The sequence below is a fragment of the Dasypus novemcinctus genome, chromosome 20 (genome assembly GCF_030445035.2).
Source record: "Dasypus novemcinctus isolate mDasNov1 chromosome 20, mDasNov1.1.hap2, whole genome shotgun sequence".
NCBI classification, from domain to species: domain Eukaryota; kingdom Metazoa; phylum Chordata; class Mammalia; order Cingulata; family Dasypodidae; genus Dasypus; species Dasypus novemcinctus.
Window position 1 is genome coordinate 43,414,571 of NC_080692.1, and position 18,389 is coordinate 43,432,959.

The 18,389-nt window shown below is 38.6% G+C and overlaps 1 protein-coding gene across 7 annotated transcripts in view; it reads right to left on the reverse strand.

Moving 5' to 3' along the window:
- The window catches only part of ABCC9 (ATP binding cassette subfamily C member 9), a 131,194-nt gene that overhangs the window by 44,854 nt on the left and 67,951 nt on the right, over positions 1–18,389 (reverse strand). For all 7 annotated transcript variants that reach the window (XM_058282878.1, XM_058282882.1, XM_058282879.2 and 4 more), the window contains 9 exons: positions 17,691–17,775; positions 16,337–16,417; positions 10,160–10,297; positions 9,890–10,015; positions 6,057–6,153; positions 5,135–5,364; positions 3,697–3,845; positions 3,446–3,515; positions 328–485 (listed from right to left, as the gene is read on the reverse strand). In XM_058282878.1, the coding sequence (XP_058138861.1) occupies positions 328–485; positions 3,446–3,515; positions 3,697–3,845; positions 5,135–5,364; positions 6,057–6,153; positions 9,890–10,015; positions 10,160–10,297; positions 16,337–16,417; positions 17,691–17,775 (1,134 nt within the window). The remainder of the gene's footprint in view (positions 1–327; positions 486–3,445; positions 3,516–3,696; positions 3,846–5,134; positions 5,365–6,056; positions 6,154–9,889; positions 10,016–10,159; positions 10,298–16,336; positions 16,418–17,690; positions 17,776–18,389) is intronic.

Consider the following 18,389-nt stretch of genomic DNA (forward strand, 5'->3'; position numbering starts at 1 on the left):
AAATCACTTACCCTTTGGGACTATGTTTGATTGTGCGAGTTCTGTGCCAAAGTCATTTTTGGAAAAAGGAACATGGAATGAAGATGGACTCAAACTCCACACCTTAAACCGTATGTCCAGAGCTATGTACGACTTAGACGACCCATTATGGAAACAATTATCATAGACCTCCGAATGAAACACATCACTATAGGTTTCACCATGTTAAAAAATAGGTTGTATTTCCCAATTCCATAACTTTCCTTGAAAAAGCTTTAAAGTAAGTCTAGATCACAGTCAATCAAATACACAGGTTTCTTAAAATTAGCAGAACATTGTTGCACTTACTTAGACGCCACTCGGAAGTATTTCTGGATAAAATAGAAGGCGACCCCAAGGGGCACAAGAGCAATCAGGAACATAGGGGTGGCATAGGAAATCATCCCGATGGCTGACAGGCAGAGCAGCGTGGAGCGCGTCAGAGACTCCAGAGTGGGAGGGATGTGCTATTCAAAGGGCATTTGAAGGTGAAAGACAGGTTTCAGCTCAAGTGAAACAGCCATCACAGTGCAACAAAAATACTTTATATTAATGCTAGGTTATAGAGTTACTTACAAAAGTAGTGTATAAACACACACATTAATCATCCAAGGTATTTTATATAAATGGCACTATGCTATAAATCTTATTCATCCATGTACTTGCTTTACTTTACTGAACAAGACAGACTATCAATCTTCCCATGTCAGGATACATAAATCTCTTTCTAATAGCTGCATAGTATTCATAGTATTCAACTATTTCAAAGTCATCTTTCTACTGTAAGACATTTCAATTAATTTTCTGTTATGGCTTGTTCATATCCTTTGACTGTTTTTGATTGGATTGTTTATCTTTTCCTTATTGATTTTTAGATGCTCTTTATATATTGTGGATGCCATCCTCTTTCTTTGTTGGAAATTTTCTCCCAGTTTATCTACTCTATTTTAATTTTGCCTTTGGTACTTATAGTGCTATAGGGCTTTAAAATTTTAAATAGTCATTCCCTTTGGCCTTTTCTTTGTTTCTGAATTTTGTTTCTTACTTAGAATGACCTTTCCCATCCCAAGATTCTAAAATTACCCTACTTTTTTTATCAGAAAGAAATAACCGAGTTTTTTCTTTCATGAATATTTAAAAAACATTTCCTTTCTTTTTTTTTTTTAAAGATTTTATTTATTTATTTATCTATTTGCTGTGTGTTCTTCTTTGTCCGCTTCTGTTGTTGTCAGTGGCATGGGAATCTGTGTTTCTTTTTGTTGCGTCATCTTGTGTGTCAGCTCTCTGTGTGTGCGGTGCCATTCCTGGGCAGGCTGCACTTTGTTTCGCACTGGGCAGCTCTCCTTACGGGGCGCACTCCTTGTACGTGGGGCTCCCCTATGCGGGGACACCCCTGCATGGCACAGCACTCCTTGTGCGCATCAGCACTGCGCATGAGCCAGCTCCACATGGATCAAGGAGGCCCAGGGTTTGAACCGTGGACCTCCCATGTGGTAGACAGATGCCCTAACCACTGGGCCAAATCCGCTTTCCTTTTTTTTCTTAAACAGCCTTTTTTTTTCTTTTTAAATGTATGCATAGGTAATATTAAGTAGCAGCAATTTATTTTAGACTATTAAAAGGTTGTCAACTATGGAGAAGAGATGCAGCTACATTTTCTTTCTTTTTTTTTAGATTTATTTTATTTATTTCTCTCTCCTTCCTCCCCACCCCCAAACCTATCCCCCATTGTCTGCTCTCCATGTCTGTATCCATTCACTGTGCGTTCTTCTGTGTCTGCTTGTATTCTCATTAGGTGGCTCCGGCGATCTGTGTCTCTTTTTGTTGCGTCATCTTGCTGCATCAGCTCTCTATGTTGGTGGCTCCACTCTACACTCTGGGCAGGCTGGACTCCTGTGCAGGGCGGCCCTCCTTGTGTGGGGGGCAGCATCCCTATACAGGGAGCACCCCTGCATGGGGTGGCAATCCTTGCATGTAGCAGCACTTCGCATGGGCCAGCTCACCACATGGGCCAGGAGGTCCACGAATCCTGGACCTCCCATGTGGTAGGCAGAAACTCTTATCAGTTGAGCCATATTCGCTTCCCTACATTTTCTTTTATACTTTTGTTTTTATATGACCATCTTTATACCACATGGATTTGTTCTGTGTTTTACGGGTAGCTAATTAGCCCAATATACTTTATCGAAAACTTCTTTTCTTACTGATTCAAGCCGTCATATTTAGACTATGTTAAATTTTTATATATGCTGATGTACTGAATTCTCCACTCTATTCTTTTGATCTAGTTGCCTATCTGTGATAAAGAGACTATTTTAATTTTACAGTGTTTTGGATACCTGATGGGGCAATTTTCTTTATTTACACAAGATTTTTGTGACTTTTAGGATCCTTGGACATCTTTTTTCATAATAGGTTTATTTCTGCTTTTATAATTTTGTTGTTATTATGAATCAAGTTTATTTTCACTACATTTTTAATTAGGGTAGAGGAAGTTACTGGCTTTCATATCCTATGTCTTATCAGATACTCTATTAAACTTGATAACTGATGATTTGTTTTACTAAATGTTTGGATTCTTCGGGTAGGAATCATATCATCTAAACAATGACAACTTTATCTCTTTTTTTCCAGTATGCATTCCTGATGAACATTTTAGGTGCATTGAGACCTGATACCAATTCCATGAAACAAGATCAGAATTTCTCAGGAAGTGTTTTACTTAGTTGGATGCATCAAGCACCCTTTTTCTAAATTGAAGGTAATTTAGGTGTTCTGAAGACCCCTCTAGTAAGCCAAAAAGAGGCATGGGTTGAATTTGACAGGTCCCTTTCTCAGTCACCAAGGGTTCTGCTCTTGGATTGACTCAGTTTCAGAGGTTTCAATTTCAGGATATTGCAAATTTAATTCTGAGGTCTTTAACTTCAGGACTAACTTCTACAGACCTAAACTGGGCATCCTTGGAATACCCTCCCCAAATATCACAAGAAGAAAGTGTCTTTTGAGTCAAAAGCCAACCTATTAAAGTAAAGGGCATGCAGGACAGCTCGGCAGCCCATCTGGACCTGATCCTGGTAGAACCACTGCATCAGTGGTAAACTATAACAGAGATACATTGATCAAAATCATTCCTTTTTATAATTGGCATTTTAAGTGTTAGTTCATTCTTTGCTATTTTTCTTTATTTTATGTTGATTCCCTAAGTATCCTCTACTACATATATGAATTAGTTTGAATTAAGGCTTTCCCTTAAGATTTTATTCTACAAATCATTTGTGAGTATAGTGTTCATAGGTAAATGCAAATAGGCTTTCATTTAAGTTTTAATCCTCTATCGTTAACAGGAACTATGCTTTATTTTACAAGGTGCTATTTGGCTTGCACTGAGAAATTTATTTTTGAACTTGGGAGCAGCTCAGGTACTCACCTGATCAATAATATTTGTATCAGCTGAAAAGCGATTGAGAATCAGTCCCAGGGGTGTCGTATCAAAGAATCTAGGCAATAAACAAATGCAAGTAGGTGACGATATTAAACTGTCTAAGCACTGTCATAAAAGTGAGGAAGTCCCTATTAATTTGCTCAACTACTGCAGAAATTCTCTCAAATTTAAGTAAAAAAATGCATGATTTTATGATTTTCTGTATGAAAGGAAGAAAGAACTACTTTTTTTTTTACCTTATTGGTCCAAGAATTATCTTATTGAGAAGATTGTAGTGAAGATTTTTTGCAGCCGTGAGACCCATCCATTCTACAGTGAGCGATGTCACAAGGCAAAGGAAAATACCTGCTCCGCAAAGTATGCTAAATCCAGCCACGTAATAGGTCTAAAAAAGTAACCAACAGGGAAAGTACTTATGATGTTATCAATGGAGCTTTTTCTTAGTAGAAAAACAAAAGTCAGATGAGATTGTTCGCTTCATTACCTTTTTTAAAAAATACATTTTTAATTAAAAAAGAAACATACTTAGATTACATCAGTGTAACATGAAAGATCGAGGGGATTCCTACATGTCCCCCTCCCTCCCCCTCCCACATTTTCCCACATGAACAACATCCTTCTTTAGTGTGGTACCTTTGCCACAATTGATGAACACATTTTGGAGCATTGCCACTAAGCATGGATTAGAGTTTGTAGGTGTACGTCCAAGAGGCTACATTACCTTGCATCAATTTAGACAGCTCTAGGAGCACAGTTCCTGGAGTCCCAAGGTGATATCTCCGCCACAGTCCCACAGGGTAACCCCTCAATGATTTCCTTCACTTTCTTCTAAGGTTTGCCAAAGGGCAGTGGAGGGGTTAGAATCTGCTTTTAGGGTTGGGGCATATTCTTGGCTTTCTACATTGTAAAGCTCATTATTCCCAGCCTTAATTTCAAAACGAGACTGTTAACCCTTGGATAGGTAGTGATAATGAAATACTACTAAAACAACAACAAAAATCCTGTGTATTTATACAGTTAGCTTATTGAGTCATCACAAAAGCACTATGACACTGTCTTATCCTATTTTACAGATGAAGAAATTGAGGTAAAGGTCAATTAATTAATTTGCCTTACAGTTAGTAAATTGAAAATCCAAGAATCTAATCCCACTGATCTGGATCAAGAGGCCCTTTGAATCCCTTATGATATGCAGACTCTCTATAAAATTTCATTGTAGTTTTATGAAATACAAAAAAAACTGTATAAAAATGATGGGAAACACCCTTGAAAGTTCAACACCCAGAGAGGACCACTGTGACACTTTTGTAGTGCTTCCTTCAGAAATGTAAATATCTCTATAGCTTTCACTATATAATCCTTCTCTTTCCCCTATATATTTATTTACCTCCCATAATGGTTTCTTCTGTATGAATAAAGACTATGGAGGTCAATAAACTGAGGTACTATCTCATCAAAGGAAAGAGCATGGACTCCAAAAAGAGGATTTAACACTTTCGTCTCCCTTCATCTCAATATGTAGCCCGTCATATGTGACCCTGGTCATCCCGAAGTGACTCTAGCCCTAAGCTTGCCATCCATTTGGTCAATTAGTACCCAACTCCTTAAGGAACTATCACTTTATTCTCAACATCTCCTTGATAATGAAAAAAAAGAAAAAAGAGACCAAGGCACCTGGTCAGCTTTTCCAGTGTTGTTGATGTTATATTCTGACGTCCACGTGGCCAGCCAGTAGTCTATAGCCACGATGACCGAATGCTTCAGAAGCTTCGAGAAAATCATCAGGAAGAGCAGGAAGAAGCCTCCAGAAGTGAGGTACCGCCAGCAGGTCTTCCAGGGCATCTTAGTCCGGAGCCTCATTACAGTGGACATGTTGTCCTCCTCGTCCTCCTCCTCTTCTTCCTCTGCGTGCCAAGAACGTGTTTAAGTGTCATGCTGGCAACAGGTAGAAGGAAACTGCACTTTCCCACAAAAAAGCAAACAAAAATCCCTCTCACACTTATAGAAATATAAAGATGAGTCATGGGAGTTTTAAATGGTAGGAGGTCAAAATCTCCTTTTTTTAAAATGGAAAATGAATGGATGAATGACCAAATGAATGATCAAATAAAATTTATGCCTGGACGAGATCCTTTTTTAAAAAATTATTTGTACATCAAATTGACTGGAAGTAAAATTCAAAACCATAAAAATTTAGAAGAAAACAGAAGTCCTGGATGACCCATTTAATATTTATTTCTGAAGGACTGGCATTTTATTAATAATTTTATTTGGTCATTATGCTAGAATTTTCCATCATTCTAGAATTTAACAAGAGCCCAGATCTATTTACAGACTGCTGCTTTGTCCTTTCAGCTCTCACACAGCACAAATACAGTAAGACACACTATGTGAAGTCCCCCCAAATGCCTGCAGATAGATTATATCCACATTTCCTTGACTGCTTTTCTTTCCATTTAATTTAGTGGTTTTTTTTTTCCTCATCAAAATGCCTTGTTATTCCTCACCGAGACAGTCAGACATCAATTGCTATGAGAAGACCCTCACATCCTAATCGTCCCATTTGAATGTTTTAGACATAAGGAAAAAGATCTACCTTCATCTTCATCCTCCATTTGGGCTTTGGCCTCTCTTGAATACATCGCTCTTCGGAGAGTTTTCCTCTCTAAAGTTGTCTGATCAGCTTCCATGTCCTACAGTGAACATTAGGCTGCAATTCAAGGAGCTCCCAGCCACAGGAAGGTTCTGACTTACCAAGCAACGAGCCACATGGACAAATGGTTAGTTATCGTTACCTGTCTGGTACTCTCCTCATTCTAGAGCCCCACAAATCTCACCCCAGGAGCAGTTTTAGATGTATAAGAAATGGGTCAGAGCATAGAGGTGCAGGGCAGCAAAGTAGACACAATACGAAGGAACTGACCCCAGGGGAAGGGGCTATCTCCCCCAGCCCTAAAGCACAGCTCCGTTGCTCATTGTTTTCTTTTCACCTTGCTTTCTGATACTCCTATGCTTTTGTAAACTAGAGATTCATTCGGGTTAATAGATATCTTCCTTTAAAATGCACATAGTTTTGGTTTGGTTAAAGGGCTATTAGTCACCCACTATTATTATGAATAATTCAATAATAGAATTTTTTAGCAATTTTATTGAGCTATATTCATATATGAAGAAAAGGGGTAATAAGGGTGTCTGGGTGGCTAGCAGCTTGGAAGAAAGCCCTAGAAGGGGGAAACATGCAGAAAGGGAAGGGAAAGGGGTCAAAAACAAACTTTGCAAACTTCGAAGGGTTTCTCCAGACTTGTACCATAGTCAAGAAAGGGAGAAGCACTGAGTTTTCTCTCCTCCCCAGCTCCCAACACCTTACCCCTGGCCTCAAGACTGGAAGAGCTGCATGGGTTCAGTTACGCTGTGGTTAAATCAGGTTCTGAAGCCTAGTCTGGAAAACTAACCCTAACCTTGTTTCTCTGGGGAAATACATCCTGATTCCTAACACTGATCCACAACCTTTTGGAATCTATGGAGAATTGGGGGCTTCCTGTATATGCTAGTACAAAAAAAAAAATTTAACCACAGAGTTTGACTGTTGCATCAATAAACCTTTGGTCATCAGTTCCTAGGTAGGGAGCTTGGGATTTCTGGCCTCATAAAACATGTCTGATTTAGGAAACTTGGTATTTTAGACGGCTGATTGCTTCCAGATTCTTGGTTAAAAGAATAAAGATGAAAGTGCCACTTGAAGCTAATTTTTACAGGGACAATTTCATTTTAGCTCTTAATTTTGCCTAATGATGTGAAAACCAACATTTGTGCATGAGGCTAAATAAAACACAGAATTAAAGAGGATCCTTGTCCTTTATATTTAGCTTAATAGGATGAAACAAGCCCTGACTTTGCAAAGTAGAACACTTTGGTTCTGGTTCAATGCCCAGCCTGCGTGAGCAGAAGATTTAAGATCTCAAAAAAAAAAATCATTAATGTCATTTTTACTTACCAGTAAATGTTCCTGTTAAGCTTATTATAGATTAAATATTTTAAATTGTGTTGCTATTTGGATTAAGTAAATAAAAATCCAGTGTCATTTATTTAACAAATAATTGCTAAATGCCTTTTTTGGACCAGGCTAAGGTAAGGGCCAGGGGTGGGGGAGAATGTTAAACGATCTTAGATAATGGTTGATGCCAGACAAGCTATAATTTTTAAAATAATAGTTAAATCAGCTAAAAGTGTTATCTGTTTCTCCTTGTAGTTGTCACTGCTATCCTTTTAAAAATCTTTCCCAATTACCCCTTAACCCTTAAACTGGTAATCTGCTCTGAAGCTCTGTGACAGGTTATTTGGCACGTCCTTTGGTTGCACCTTCCTTCTCTCCTGGCTTGACCTGCCTTGGCTCGAAGCCAAGCGTTCTCAGCCTCGGTGCTTGCAACACTTGGGGCCTGAGAATCCTTAGTTGGGGCGGGGGGTGCTCTGTGCCTTTTGGATGTTCAGCAGCATCTCTGTCCTCCACTCACTAGACAACAGGAGGCCACACCTGCCCCGCTGAGACAGCCCCAGACGTCTGCAGCCACAGCCCAAAGTCCCTGGGGAAGGCACAGCTGTCCCTGGTTGAGAACCACGCTAGACCAATGCCCTGTGCGGCCACATAAATCAAACAGAAAGTCTTTTCAAGAAAAGCTTCCCCAAGGTGCCCCCTCCCAGAGGTCACTTGCTCTGGATTCAGGTGGATTCAGGTGCCTGCCTTGCATGATGAGTCAGACCCCACCCCCCATCCCCCGTGCTCAGGTGAGGATCCTGGGCAGGTGCTTGCTTCGTCCTGGCTTCTATTACCCACTGTTCCAACTCACATCTGGATTCGCCCTGTCCACACTTGCTCCATGTCTCCCACAGGTGATTTAGAACCCCCGTAGTGGGTCTTTAATTCTAGAGCTCTTCCATCTCCAGTGGTCACTTCATTTCTAACACATTTCTAAAGACAACTTCATGGACTTTCTTCCTGGCGTCCTTAACAGGAATACTGTAAAACTGAGCCAACAGCTCACATTTCTACCCCAGATCTTCTTTCCAAAGTAAACCATAAATTGTCCCACTCCTTAAGCTTACGTCATATTCTTTTGTCCTTGGCATCTAAATCACTGAAAAAAATGTCATTTGGATACTTCCCCAGTCAGTTTATAATCAAGCTTCCCACAGTATAATTCCCGAGTGAGTACTTGCTGATTGTACCTTGTAATCTTTTTTTGATGGGTATCCTCTTTTCAATGGTTCTGTGGTTTGTCCTATTCTACTCATAGATTTTTACATATATCTTTTCTTTCTTATGTGGTTTACTTTTGAGATCTTAGGAAATCCACAGAAGACAGAGCAATCTTAGGGTTTGTTTAACATTTTTTTCCTCCTCTCTGTTGAAGCATGGATCTTTTATTTTTTCCTTTCTAAAATAATACATTTTAATTTCTTGGTATTTTTTCAGAAATTTGTTGATGCAAATGTTTTATTTTATAATGCCCAAGGGTACCAAAGTCTGGGAACCTCCTAGACCCAACTCAAGAGAAGACAGTTAGAAATACTGTGAATTCAATCTAAATTTCACCTCTCAACCACAAGTTGTTCCTCTTTCATTGCATTCAACCTGGTTTCCAGCTCGGCTATCACTTCCTTCAAGGTTATACTACATCATGCACAGCATCATACGGGAATTACTTTCGATTTGGACCTGGGTTTAAGTCACACTGGTACCATTTATTTATATGTACTTGAGGCAAGTTACTTTAACCTCTCTGTGTCTCAATTTTCACATTGTAAAAGCGAGAAAATGTTTTTTGCTTATTTCTCAGAGGTTTTGTCAGGCTCGCATAAAATCATGTTATAAAGGGATTTGCAGCTTTAAAGAAAACTAAATAGATGTAAAATTTTATTATTATTTCCTTCTCATCACCTTTCTCCCCTCCCTCCACCTCCATCCCCTTCCCGTCACTCTGTATAACTTCACCCATAGCTCACAGCTCTTCCTTCTTCCAAAATCACCTTGGCTTTTTTCTTGTCCTTGACCTGCCGTTTGCAGGTGGTGAGTGAAAATATTCTCTCATTACAGTTGAGAAAAATGAGATTTAAAAGTTAAATACCTTGCTTCAGCAAGCAGTTTGTCTAAGTTTTAAAAGCACATGAGATTGCGATATCATTCAATTTCAAATAAAAATCCTCAAAAAGCCTAATAGAATTTCACCCAGAGGATATGATCAGAATTTGATACTTTCAAAATAGCCTAGTCATTAACAATATACACAGACACATTGATTTGGTTTTCAGGTGAGGACCATTATCTTTTAAACATTAAATGATACTTATTTAAAAGCAATTTTGCCAATTACACAGTATATTTCCGACTCTTCTGAACTAGACCTCGGACTCTTCTGATTCTTGAGAAATTACCTTTTCTAATTCTTGGTCTTGCCGGTTCATAAGGGTCTTCCAGTGTTCGTAAAGCTCCACGTCTTTGGTTTGGATGTCCTTCAATGTCCCTTCTCTCAGCACACTTCCGTCTTTCATGGCTATGATCTAGGAAAGCATACATTTGCAGGACTGTGAACAAATGCTCTTAGCAGCAGAACGGAAACACCTTTATGTCAGAAGCATCTGTTAATATCCCTACTTATATGGCCATAACATAGAAAATGATAAAAATATATTTTGAACTCTTACCCAGTCAGCATGTGTGAGATACTGTAATTTGTGAGTGACAAGAACAAGGGTCCTTTTGTCATCTTGGAGAAATTTCAAAATCCCTTCCTGCATTAAGTGATCACTCAAGTGGATGTCCAGGGCAGAGAAGGGGTCGTCCTGCAATCAGCAGAATGTGGGAAGATGAAAGCGTTCTCCATACTTTATGCAACTCAATTCCTCCACAAAGCAGGAATACAAATTACTAAGGGAAAATTATCCACCAAATCCAATTCATATGACAAATTTTTTATAACTTTAAATTTTCAGAAAAAAAAAGTTTTAACTTAAAAATGAATCTTTTTTTTAAAAGTGAAGCTTTTATTTCCTCTTTCAACTTAAAAAGTACTTAAATAATAATGTTCAAAGTGGTTTGAATTTTTACAGAGAGAGAGCCTCCAAGTTCAAATACCTACCATCAATATATGGCACTGGTCACAGTCATTTCAGTCTGCTTAACAGATATATTTAACATATCTAAATATTCACCAATGTGTAGAAAGAGCAGATAACTCTAGATAATTTATTGGAGATTTCCCCTAAAACAAGCTCGAATAATCTAAATAGCTATTTACTGAAACCTTTTCAAGTGAGAATGTGGCAAGCATAATTGGTACCTTTGCCGAAAGTCTATTTTATCTAATAGAATACAGTTTATCAGTTATCAATAAGTAATATGATTATGATTCTAATTTTCCATACAGAAGAACTAAACACAAATGTAGTGAAAAATACATTTTAAGTAAGAAAGTGAGAAAGTTAAAAGTGTAGCTAAAAACAGAATTCAATTTCATAATTCCCTTTGGACAGTTTCACTTTAATTAACTGAAATGTCTCTTATTATATAATTAGTACCATTTATGTGGAAAACCTTAATAAATATTTCTATAAGTACCATTTATTAAACATTCCTCAGCAGCCTATAATAGCAGATCTAAACAAAGCATGAACAGATAATCAGATCTGGCTGTATTCTAGACAAAAAGAGGCATAGAAAATTGTATTTGGATGATAGTGGGACAGCTCTGCAGATTAAATAAGATGATCTGTGTAAAATGGGTAGTATAGTGCCAGGTACATAACAGGCACTGGACAAATGGTAGCTGTTTTATTGTTGTGGCTGCTGTTGTGAAATGATGATGATGATGATGTGTAAGAATCACACATCTGGCACTTGACTAACTCCAGTTGTTCTCTAATGACTCTTGTGGCAATACATTAACAACAGAGGCATACCTACAGTTGTCTAATTTACTTAGACTACTTAGATAATCAAATGGATTAATGGAATGTTTCATTTGACAAAATTATGCCATTATATACATATAACCATGAGTAAAACATGATAGTGAAACAAAATGAGCAGAATGACAAAATTTTCTTGACTATTTTTAAAAGTCTTTGGAGGCATGGGAGATACTTTAATTTAGAACCTTGCGAGCCTCTAGATCATCTTAATAAACAGCAATTATTTCTTTACTGTTTCAAGAAATAGAAAGTATTGGCGACTGAATTGACTTCCTACTGCATTCTGAATCATCTCAAACATTCAAGTCTTATGTTATTTAGCTCCTTTTAATAACAAGGAAAGCATTCTTATTTGAATTTTCCAGTTGTTAGATTTTTGATAAGTAGTAGTAAAACTTTCTACTGCTAATACATAGCATTTCCATTAACACTGAAGATATGAGGGAACTTTCAGAATTGCTTTTTAAAAAATGAAAGTTCAGGTTTTACTATAAAGTGATGCTGTGTAAAGCAATGTCTCCCCAGCAGTGATAAAAATATCACTGACATCAAGTGTACACTGATAAAGGAATCTCCAAGTCCACCTCTAATCATGCAGCTAAGATCCAATTACCAAGACTGAGCTACCAGCAAATCACTGGTTTTAGATAATCAGGTTAATCTTGCACGGGATAACCTGATGGTTTTTGAAACACTTTTTGATTCTGACTGCAATAAGCCTCTAATAAAGACTGAAGGATTGCAAATAATTCTTCGAGAAATTTTGGCACAGAAAAAAAAAGATACAAATTGGAAATGAGTTTTTATAATTCAGTTTTCTATAAAATTCTGATTTTAAATGTTAGAAGATAGTAATACACAGTGAAAAGTCCATTAAAATCCCCAAATTCTAGTCTTGCCTCAACCGTTCTCTGATTCTGGTAATTTTTCAATCTCAGTCACTTCATTTATAAAATGGGGATAATAATGAGACCTGGCAGAGAGCTTGTAGGACTGCTACAAAGATAAAAAAAAAAAAAAGGTAGTAGTAAACAGCTCTGTAAATTGTTTTAAAGGTGTTATTTTATGGTCATTTTCTCATAAATCAAGTCTGGGGTCATCTGAGACTTTCTTCAGGAGGCTGTGGTGAAGAACTCGCTGTGCCGTCAGCCCCAGCGTTTGAAACCCTGCTGGAGATTCCTACCAGTGTGTCCTTGAGCAAGTCCCTCTCCAAAAGCCTTAGTGTGAACATCTGTAAATAGTAACAGTAATAATAACAATAATGCCCAGGATAATAGGGTTATTGTAAGGATTCAATGAGCTAATGTCTATAAAGCAATTAGAATCATGCCCGATTTACAGGGAGCCCTTAGAAATGTGGCTGCCATTTATTTTACGGCATGGCCACATTATGGGGCATCTTGGTTTTATAGATCAATGCATCTTTTTATACAATTTAAATAAAAACAGGTTTGATGGATTAGGAATCAGTCCCAGTATTCAGTTTGCATATTAACTTTTGGGGGAGATGCTTACTCTTAAAGAAGGCAAACAATCTGCCAAATCAGTGAATGGTCAATTCTTCATTTTCAAGAATATTTATTTTATATATATTCATAGTTTCCATTAATATATTCTTTTTTTTTTTTTTTAAAGATTTATTTATTTTTATTTATTTAATTCCCCTCCCCTCCCCTGGTTGTCTGTTTTCTGTGTCTCTTTGCTGCGTCTTGTTTCTTTGTCCGCTTCTGTTGTCGTCAGCGGCACGGGAAGTGTGGGCGGCGCCATTCCTGGGCAGGCTGCTCCCTCCTTCGCGCTGGGCGGCTTTCCTCATGGGCGCACTCCTTGCGCGTGGGGCTCCCCCACGCGGGGGACACCCCTGTGTAGCACGGCACTCCCTGCGCGCATCAGCGCTGCGCATGGCCAGCTCCACACAGGTCAAGGAGGCCCGGGGCTTGAACCGCGGACCTCCCATGTGGTAGACGGACGCCCTAACCACTGGGCCAAAGTCCGTTTCCCTAATATATTCTTCTTTCGATAGTCAGTGTATATATTTAAGTAGTATGTTGTTTGTATGGACACATTTTTGGAAATAATTAAAATATGTTCCTTGATACACACAGAACATTTGTAGATGCCATGAAGCTATAAAATATTACTATTATACTTGATGCATAATTAAGATTTTTTCATTCAGCTTTGATATTGTGTTGAAGCTAATATGATAAAACTTAATTAGAGTAAAATGTAAAATTATACACATAATTATTAGCACAGGGAAGACTCTTAATGTTAAGGGCAATGTCTTTTTCTCCTTTGTCCCCCTTCTACCCAGCACAGAAGATGGCATGGGCTTGTTCCTTAAATATTGATGGATGAAAAGGAGGATGGGGGTATGGAGGAAAGAAAGAGGGAGAAAGGGAGAGAGGAAATGAGAGGAGGGGGAGGAAAGGAGGAAGAAGGAAAGGGAAGGGAGCAGAATGACAGCACAAGTAGTAACTCATAGCAAAACTGTTTAAAAGACCATAGGATCTTGGCTCAAGGGAAGCACAGTACTTGGAGCACCTGTGTCCTCTCAAGACTCCATCACTCATTAGCTATTAGCCCTTGGGTGAAGCCCTTCAGGTCTCTACTCTTAAGTTTCCTTTTTTAGCATGAGATCACAATCTACCCTCCTAGCACTGTTACAGGAAGCAAATCGGGTAACCTACCAGAGTGCTTTGTGAATTTCTTAGCAATGGATATGTCAGGTATCTTTATGGAGGAATCATTCAAACACCCCAACAGCACTCTGCCACTGTTAAAATGTGTTTCAATTTTAGGTTGCAACCAAGTAAATATAATATTTAGAAACATGACCCAGTAGTTTTTTAAGGTTATCTGAATAGGTCAGAGAACATTCAGTATACACTTTTCCAGGGGCTCTGGCAAAAACCATCACATCCAGGATACGGAAAAGTTAAAGTTTTAAAAATTATGTCATTTGTGGAAGAATTGAAGATACTAACCTTGCTAAGCCTAGAGAAAAGGATGGCAAGTTATGATACTAACAATAAAATGTTGGGATACGGTCAACTTGATTTTGTCACTGCAGAAGCAGGATGAAGACCAATGAATGGAAAACACACAGAAGCAACCTTTGATCACATAATAATAACTTTCCAAAAATAAGAGTTGCCATATGTAGATCAGTGACTCACCAAAGACATTGCATCTTGTCCCCTGAACCTGGGACTAAGTTACATTTCGTGGCCAAGGGTCTTTACAGGTGTGATTAAGGTGAAGGACCCAAGATGGGGAAGTGTCCTGTCTTTTCTTGGTGGGCCTGACCTAATCATACGGATCCTTAAAAGCAGAGAACTTTTCTGGCTGCAGAGAGGAAGATGTGACTACAAAAGATTGGTAAGGAAGATGCAGCATTGTTGGCTTTGAAAATGAGGGAAGGTGACAATGAGCCAAGGCATGTGGGAGGAGTCTAGAAAATAGAAAAGGCAAGGAACTGGTTCCTCCCTTAGAGCTTCCAGATGGGAACAGCCCTGCTAGAAACCCGTGTTAGAGCCCTAATCTACAGAACTGAAAGATAAAAAATCTGCATGGTTTAAGCCACCAATTGTGGTCATTTGTCATAGCAGCAATAGGAAATGTATACACACTGTCCAACAGGGGAAAAACTCTGTTAAAGGTAAGAAATCTGCTTTCACGGTCAGAGAAGCTGTGAGAGATTGTGAAAGTAACTCTATAATGGGAGCGGGGATTCCACAAGAAATTAACCCTACGACTTCTTTAAATTCCAGGATCCTACAATAAAAATACGTCAGGGTCATCACATTGCAGGCAATAGACAGCACTGGGGGAGTAGAGCCATACCTCAGGGGCCTTGGCCCCTTCAGATTTCCAAGTCACTTAGTCCAAAGGTGCTTCAGTTAGTAACTGAACCCAAGGTTCAAGATATTAATTCTAAATGTAGGCCCATCATTGTGAAAAAGATTTATAATTACATGGGTTACCGCTAGATCCTACTATGAGTTTTCTGATGTTATTTGGAAAATCTGAGGGACAGATATTCTCAGGGAGATGAACCTGACATGAATTTCCATTATGTCCAACTTTTCTCCTATTTCAGATTCAGTGGGACACTTCATAATCTACTCTTGGAGAGACTTTAGAGATTAGATGGATTGAAGATTCTAAAGGAGGTTTGGGAGCCATATTTATAAATGGTAAACAATTGCATAGAAGAAGTCAGAGGAGGCGTGCATTTACAGTCTTCTGGTCTCCCATATACATTGTCTTCTTATAAGTTATTTTGGCCACTTCCTGCTACAGGAACTAAAATACAGCAAAATCATAGTCAATGTCACCGGCAAACATTATTTGTGTACCTACAGGTAGAACCAAGTCATTAATCCAGGATATGCACGGCACTTACTGACGGAGCTCTTTTATGACAGATTCTGGACACTGTTCTTACATCATGATTCAGAAGAAAGTTTCACAGATAAATCTTGTGCACAGTCTGAGTTGTACACCACTGGAATGGAGTCTTGTGTTTACTTACCCCTATGACCACCCTAAGTATGTTTTCAGACCCATCTTGCTTTGCCAGCAAATATATGTGAGAAGAGCTATGATCCTTGCCATTCAAGACATAGCACGATCTGCACTCCTCGTTAACAATCCTCGTGCTTCAGAAATTCAGACAAGAAAGTGTTCAGGGCAGCTCAGTCTTCTGGACACAATGTGTGGATCCCCCGTTCTCACCCTGTAGGTTGATCTTCTACTGAGTTGTACTATGAGGATTTGTGCCCTATATTGTCCATGACTTCACAAGTTAAACCTTCTTTCCTTGAATTACTTGAATTGTCTCTCTAAACACTCATTTGTTCAGAGGGGAAAAAGAAATAGAGATAAAAGTAAAGGCCATATTCTTACCAAGAAGACGATGTTGGTGTTTTGGTAGAGAGCTCGCGCCACGCAGATCCTCTGCCTCTGCCCCCCACTCAAGTTGATGCCCTGGAGAAGAATTATCCATAAACACTCATCTTTTTTCATTTCTAAATCTGTTGGTGAAACGTCTCTTTGAAAGGATAAAGCTATGGTAGCATTGGCAAGATAAAATGAAAATTATGTCTGCTGGTCAATAGTTGAATTAAGATAATTTTGACTGATAAATAACATCAATCCTTTCACTCTAAATAAATAGGTCTGCTGTACAAAATAACTAAGACCCAAACCACTCGGTAAGTGCCAAAGACCTGCAACAATTCTAATGTATTTTTCTAGTTCCCCAAATTGTGCCTGAGGTCTATTTAATATGTATCCCTTAAATTTGATGTTACAAGTTGCATCTCAACAGAACTCTATGGAAACATGCATCCTTAATGAATTATTAATTATAGTTTTTAAAGAAAAACTAGTATTTATTGAGAACTTAGTATGTGCCAGGCTTATGCAAATGGTTTTACGTTCCTTATCTTTTATTCCTTATAGCAATTCCTGGATGTAGGTATTGTTCTCCTTGACTTACAGATGAGGAAACTGAGGCTCAGAGAAGTTAAGTTATTGCCCTTAAACACTCTACTATAGCGTGATAAAGAATAGCCATGAAAAACATGGGCTACAGAGTCAGACTAGCCTGGATGGAACACTAACCCTATGTGGGCTGGTTCCTTAACCTCTTTCAGCCTTGGTTTTCTCAGCTGTAATATAATGGTATTCTCAGCTGTGATACTAATAACACCTATATAAAGGATTTGTCATGAAGAATGAAGCAGATAATACCTATAAAGCCTTTTACACTGTACTTGGTGCAAAAAAGTGTTTAAAATTTTAGCCATCTTTGTTGTACAAATTACAGGTATAAATGTTTTTCAGCTGGTCAGAAATCTATGACATCAGTGTAAAACATGTTTGCACAAAGGAAAAAGACACTTTAACAAGAATAAATAGATTATGACAAGAGTGGAAGAGTTTTTGGAAGCACTCTCACTTTCCAAACCAATTTGAAGTAAACTCCAAAAGAGCAAAAAATACATGTGGTCAAATCCAGGAACTGTGTATTACTTTTCTTGAAAACTCGAGTGGTTAGCACGATGTGCTTGTGCTATAAATACTTGAGAGAGTGGCATCGAAAGGTCCCTGCCCTCCTGCTTCTAGAATTTGTCACGAGGACAGTATACAACTCCTAAACTCTCAGATTTCACTGCAATCCACCAAAGATTAAAAGCCAACCAGAAGACTTTTCTAGGTTTCTGTTCATTATTCAATTAAATCATACATAACTTACCCTTTCTCCAATTTCAGTTTGGTCTCCAAATGGTAGTAAGTCAATATCTGGCTGAAGAGAACAGGCATCTGTAACTGCTTTATACCTTTAGGAAAAATGATTTTGAACTTTTAGAAGACTATTAATATACTGCCCGTAAATTAAGTCTAGGGTCCCATATCTTGGAAGCTTAAAGAGAACATTTACTGAATGTAAACTAGACACTATACTAGGTTTGGGGCTACAAAGATAAAGAGGGATTAGTCCCCACTCCACGAAAGCTAGCACATAGTGCAGAATGCTGATCCGAGAACTTGTATTGAAAATATACCTTCTTAGATGCTCCAGTAGAGGTAGGTACTGAGTGCCTCTAGAGTACGGAGAAGGCATGAGTGAGCCCTGAGAAGCTAAGAACTCTGTTTAAGCTGTCTCTAGAGAGATGTGTTGCAATTTGCCAGAAAGTAAATAGAGTGAGGAAGCCTCAAGGATTGCCTGAAGGTAAAAGAGTTTCAGGCTGCAAGAGGGAGGGAGCAGTCTCTGGCTGTGGCTGAAGCACAGCTGTGTGCAGGTGTCTGTACCTATCACCGACGTGGAAGACAATCAGGACTAAGACTGGAACTGGAAATCGGGTGATTGGAAGGACGGGGAAGCATGCGGCTGGGAGGGCTGGGGAGAGTGCCAAGGTTTTACTTTTCCGGGGCTGTGAAATACTCAAGACAT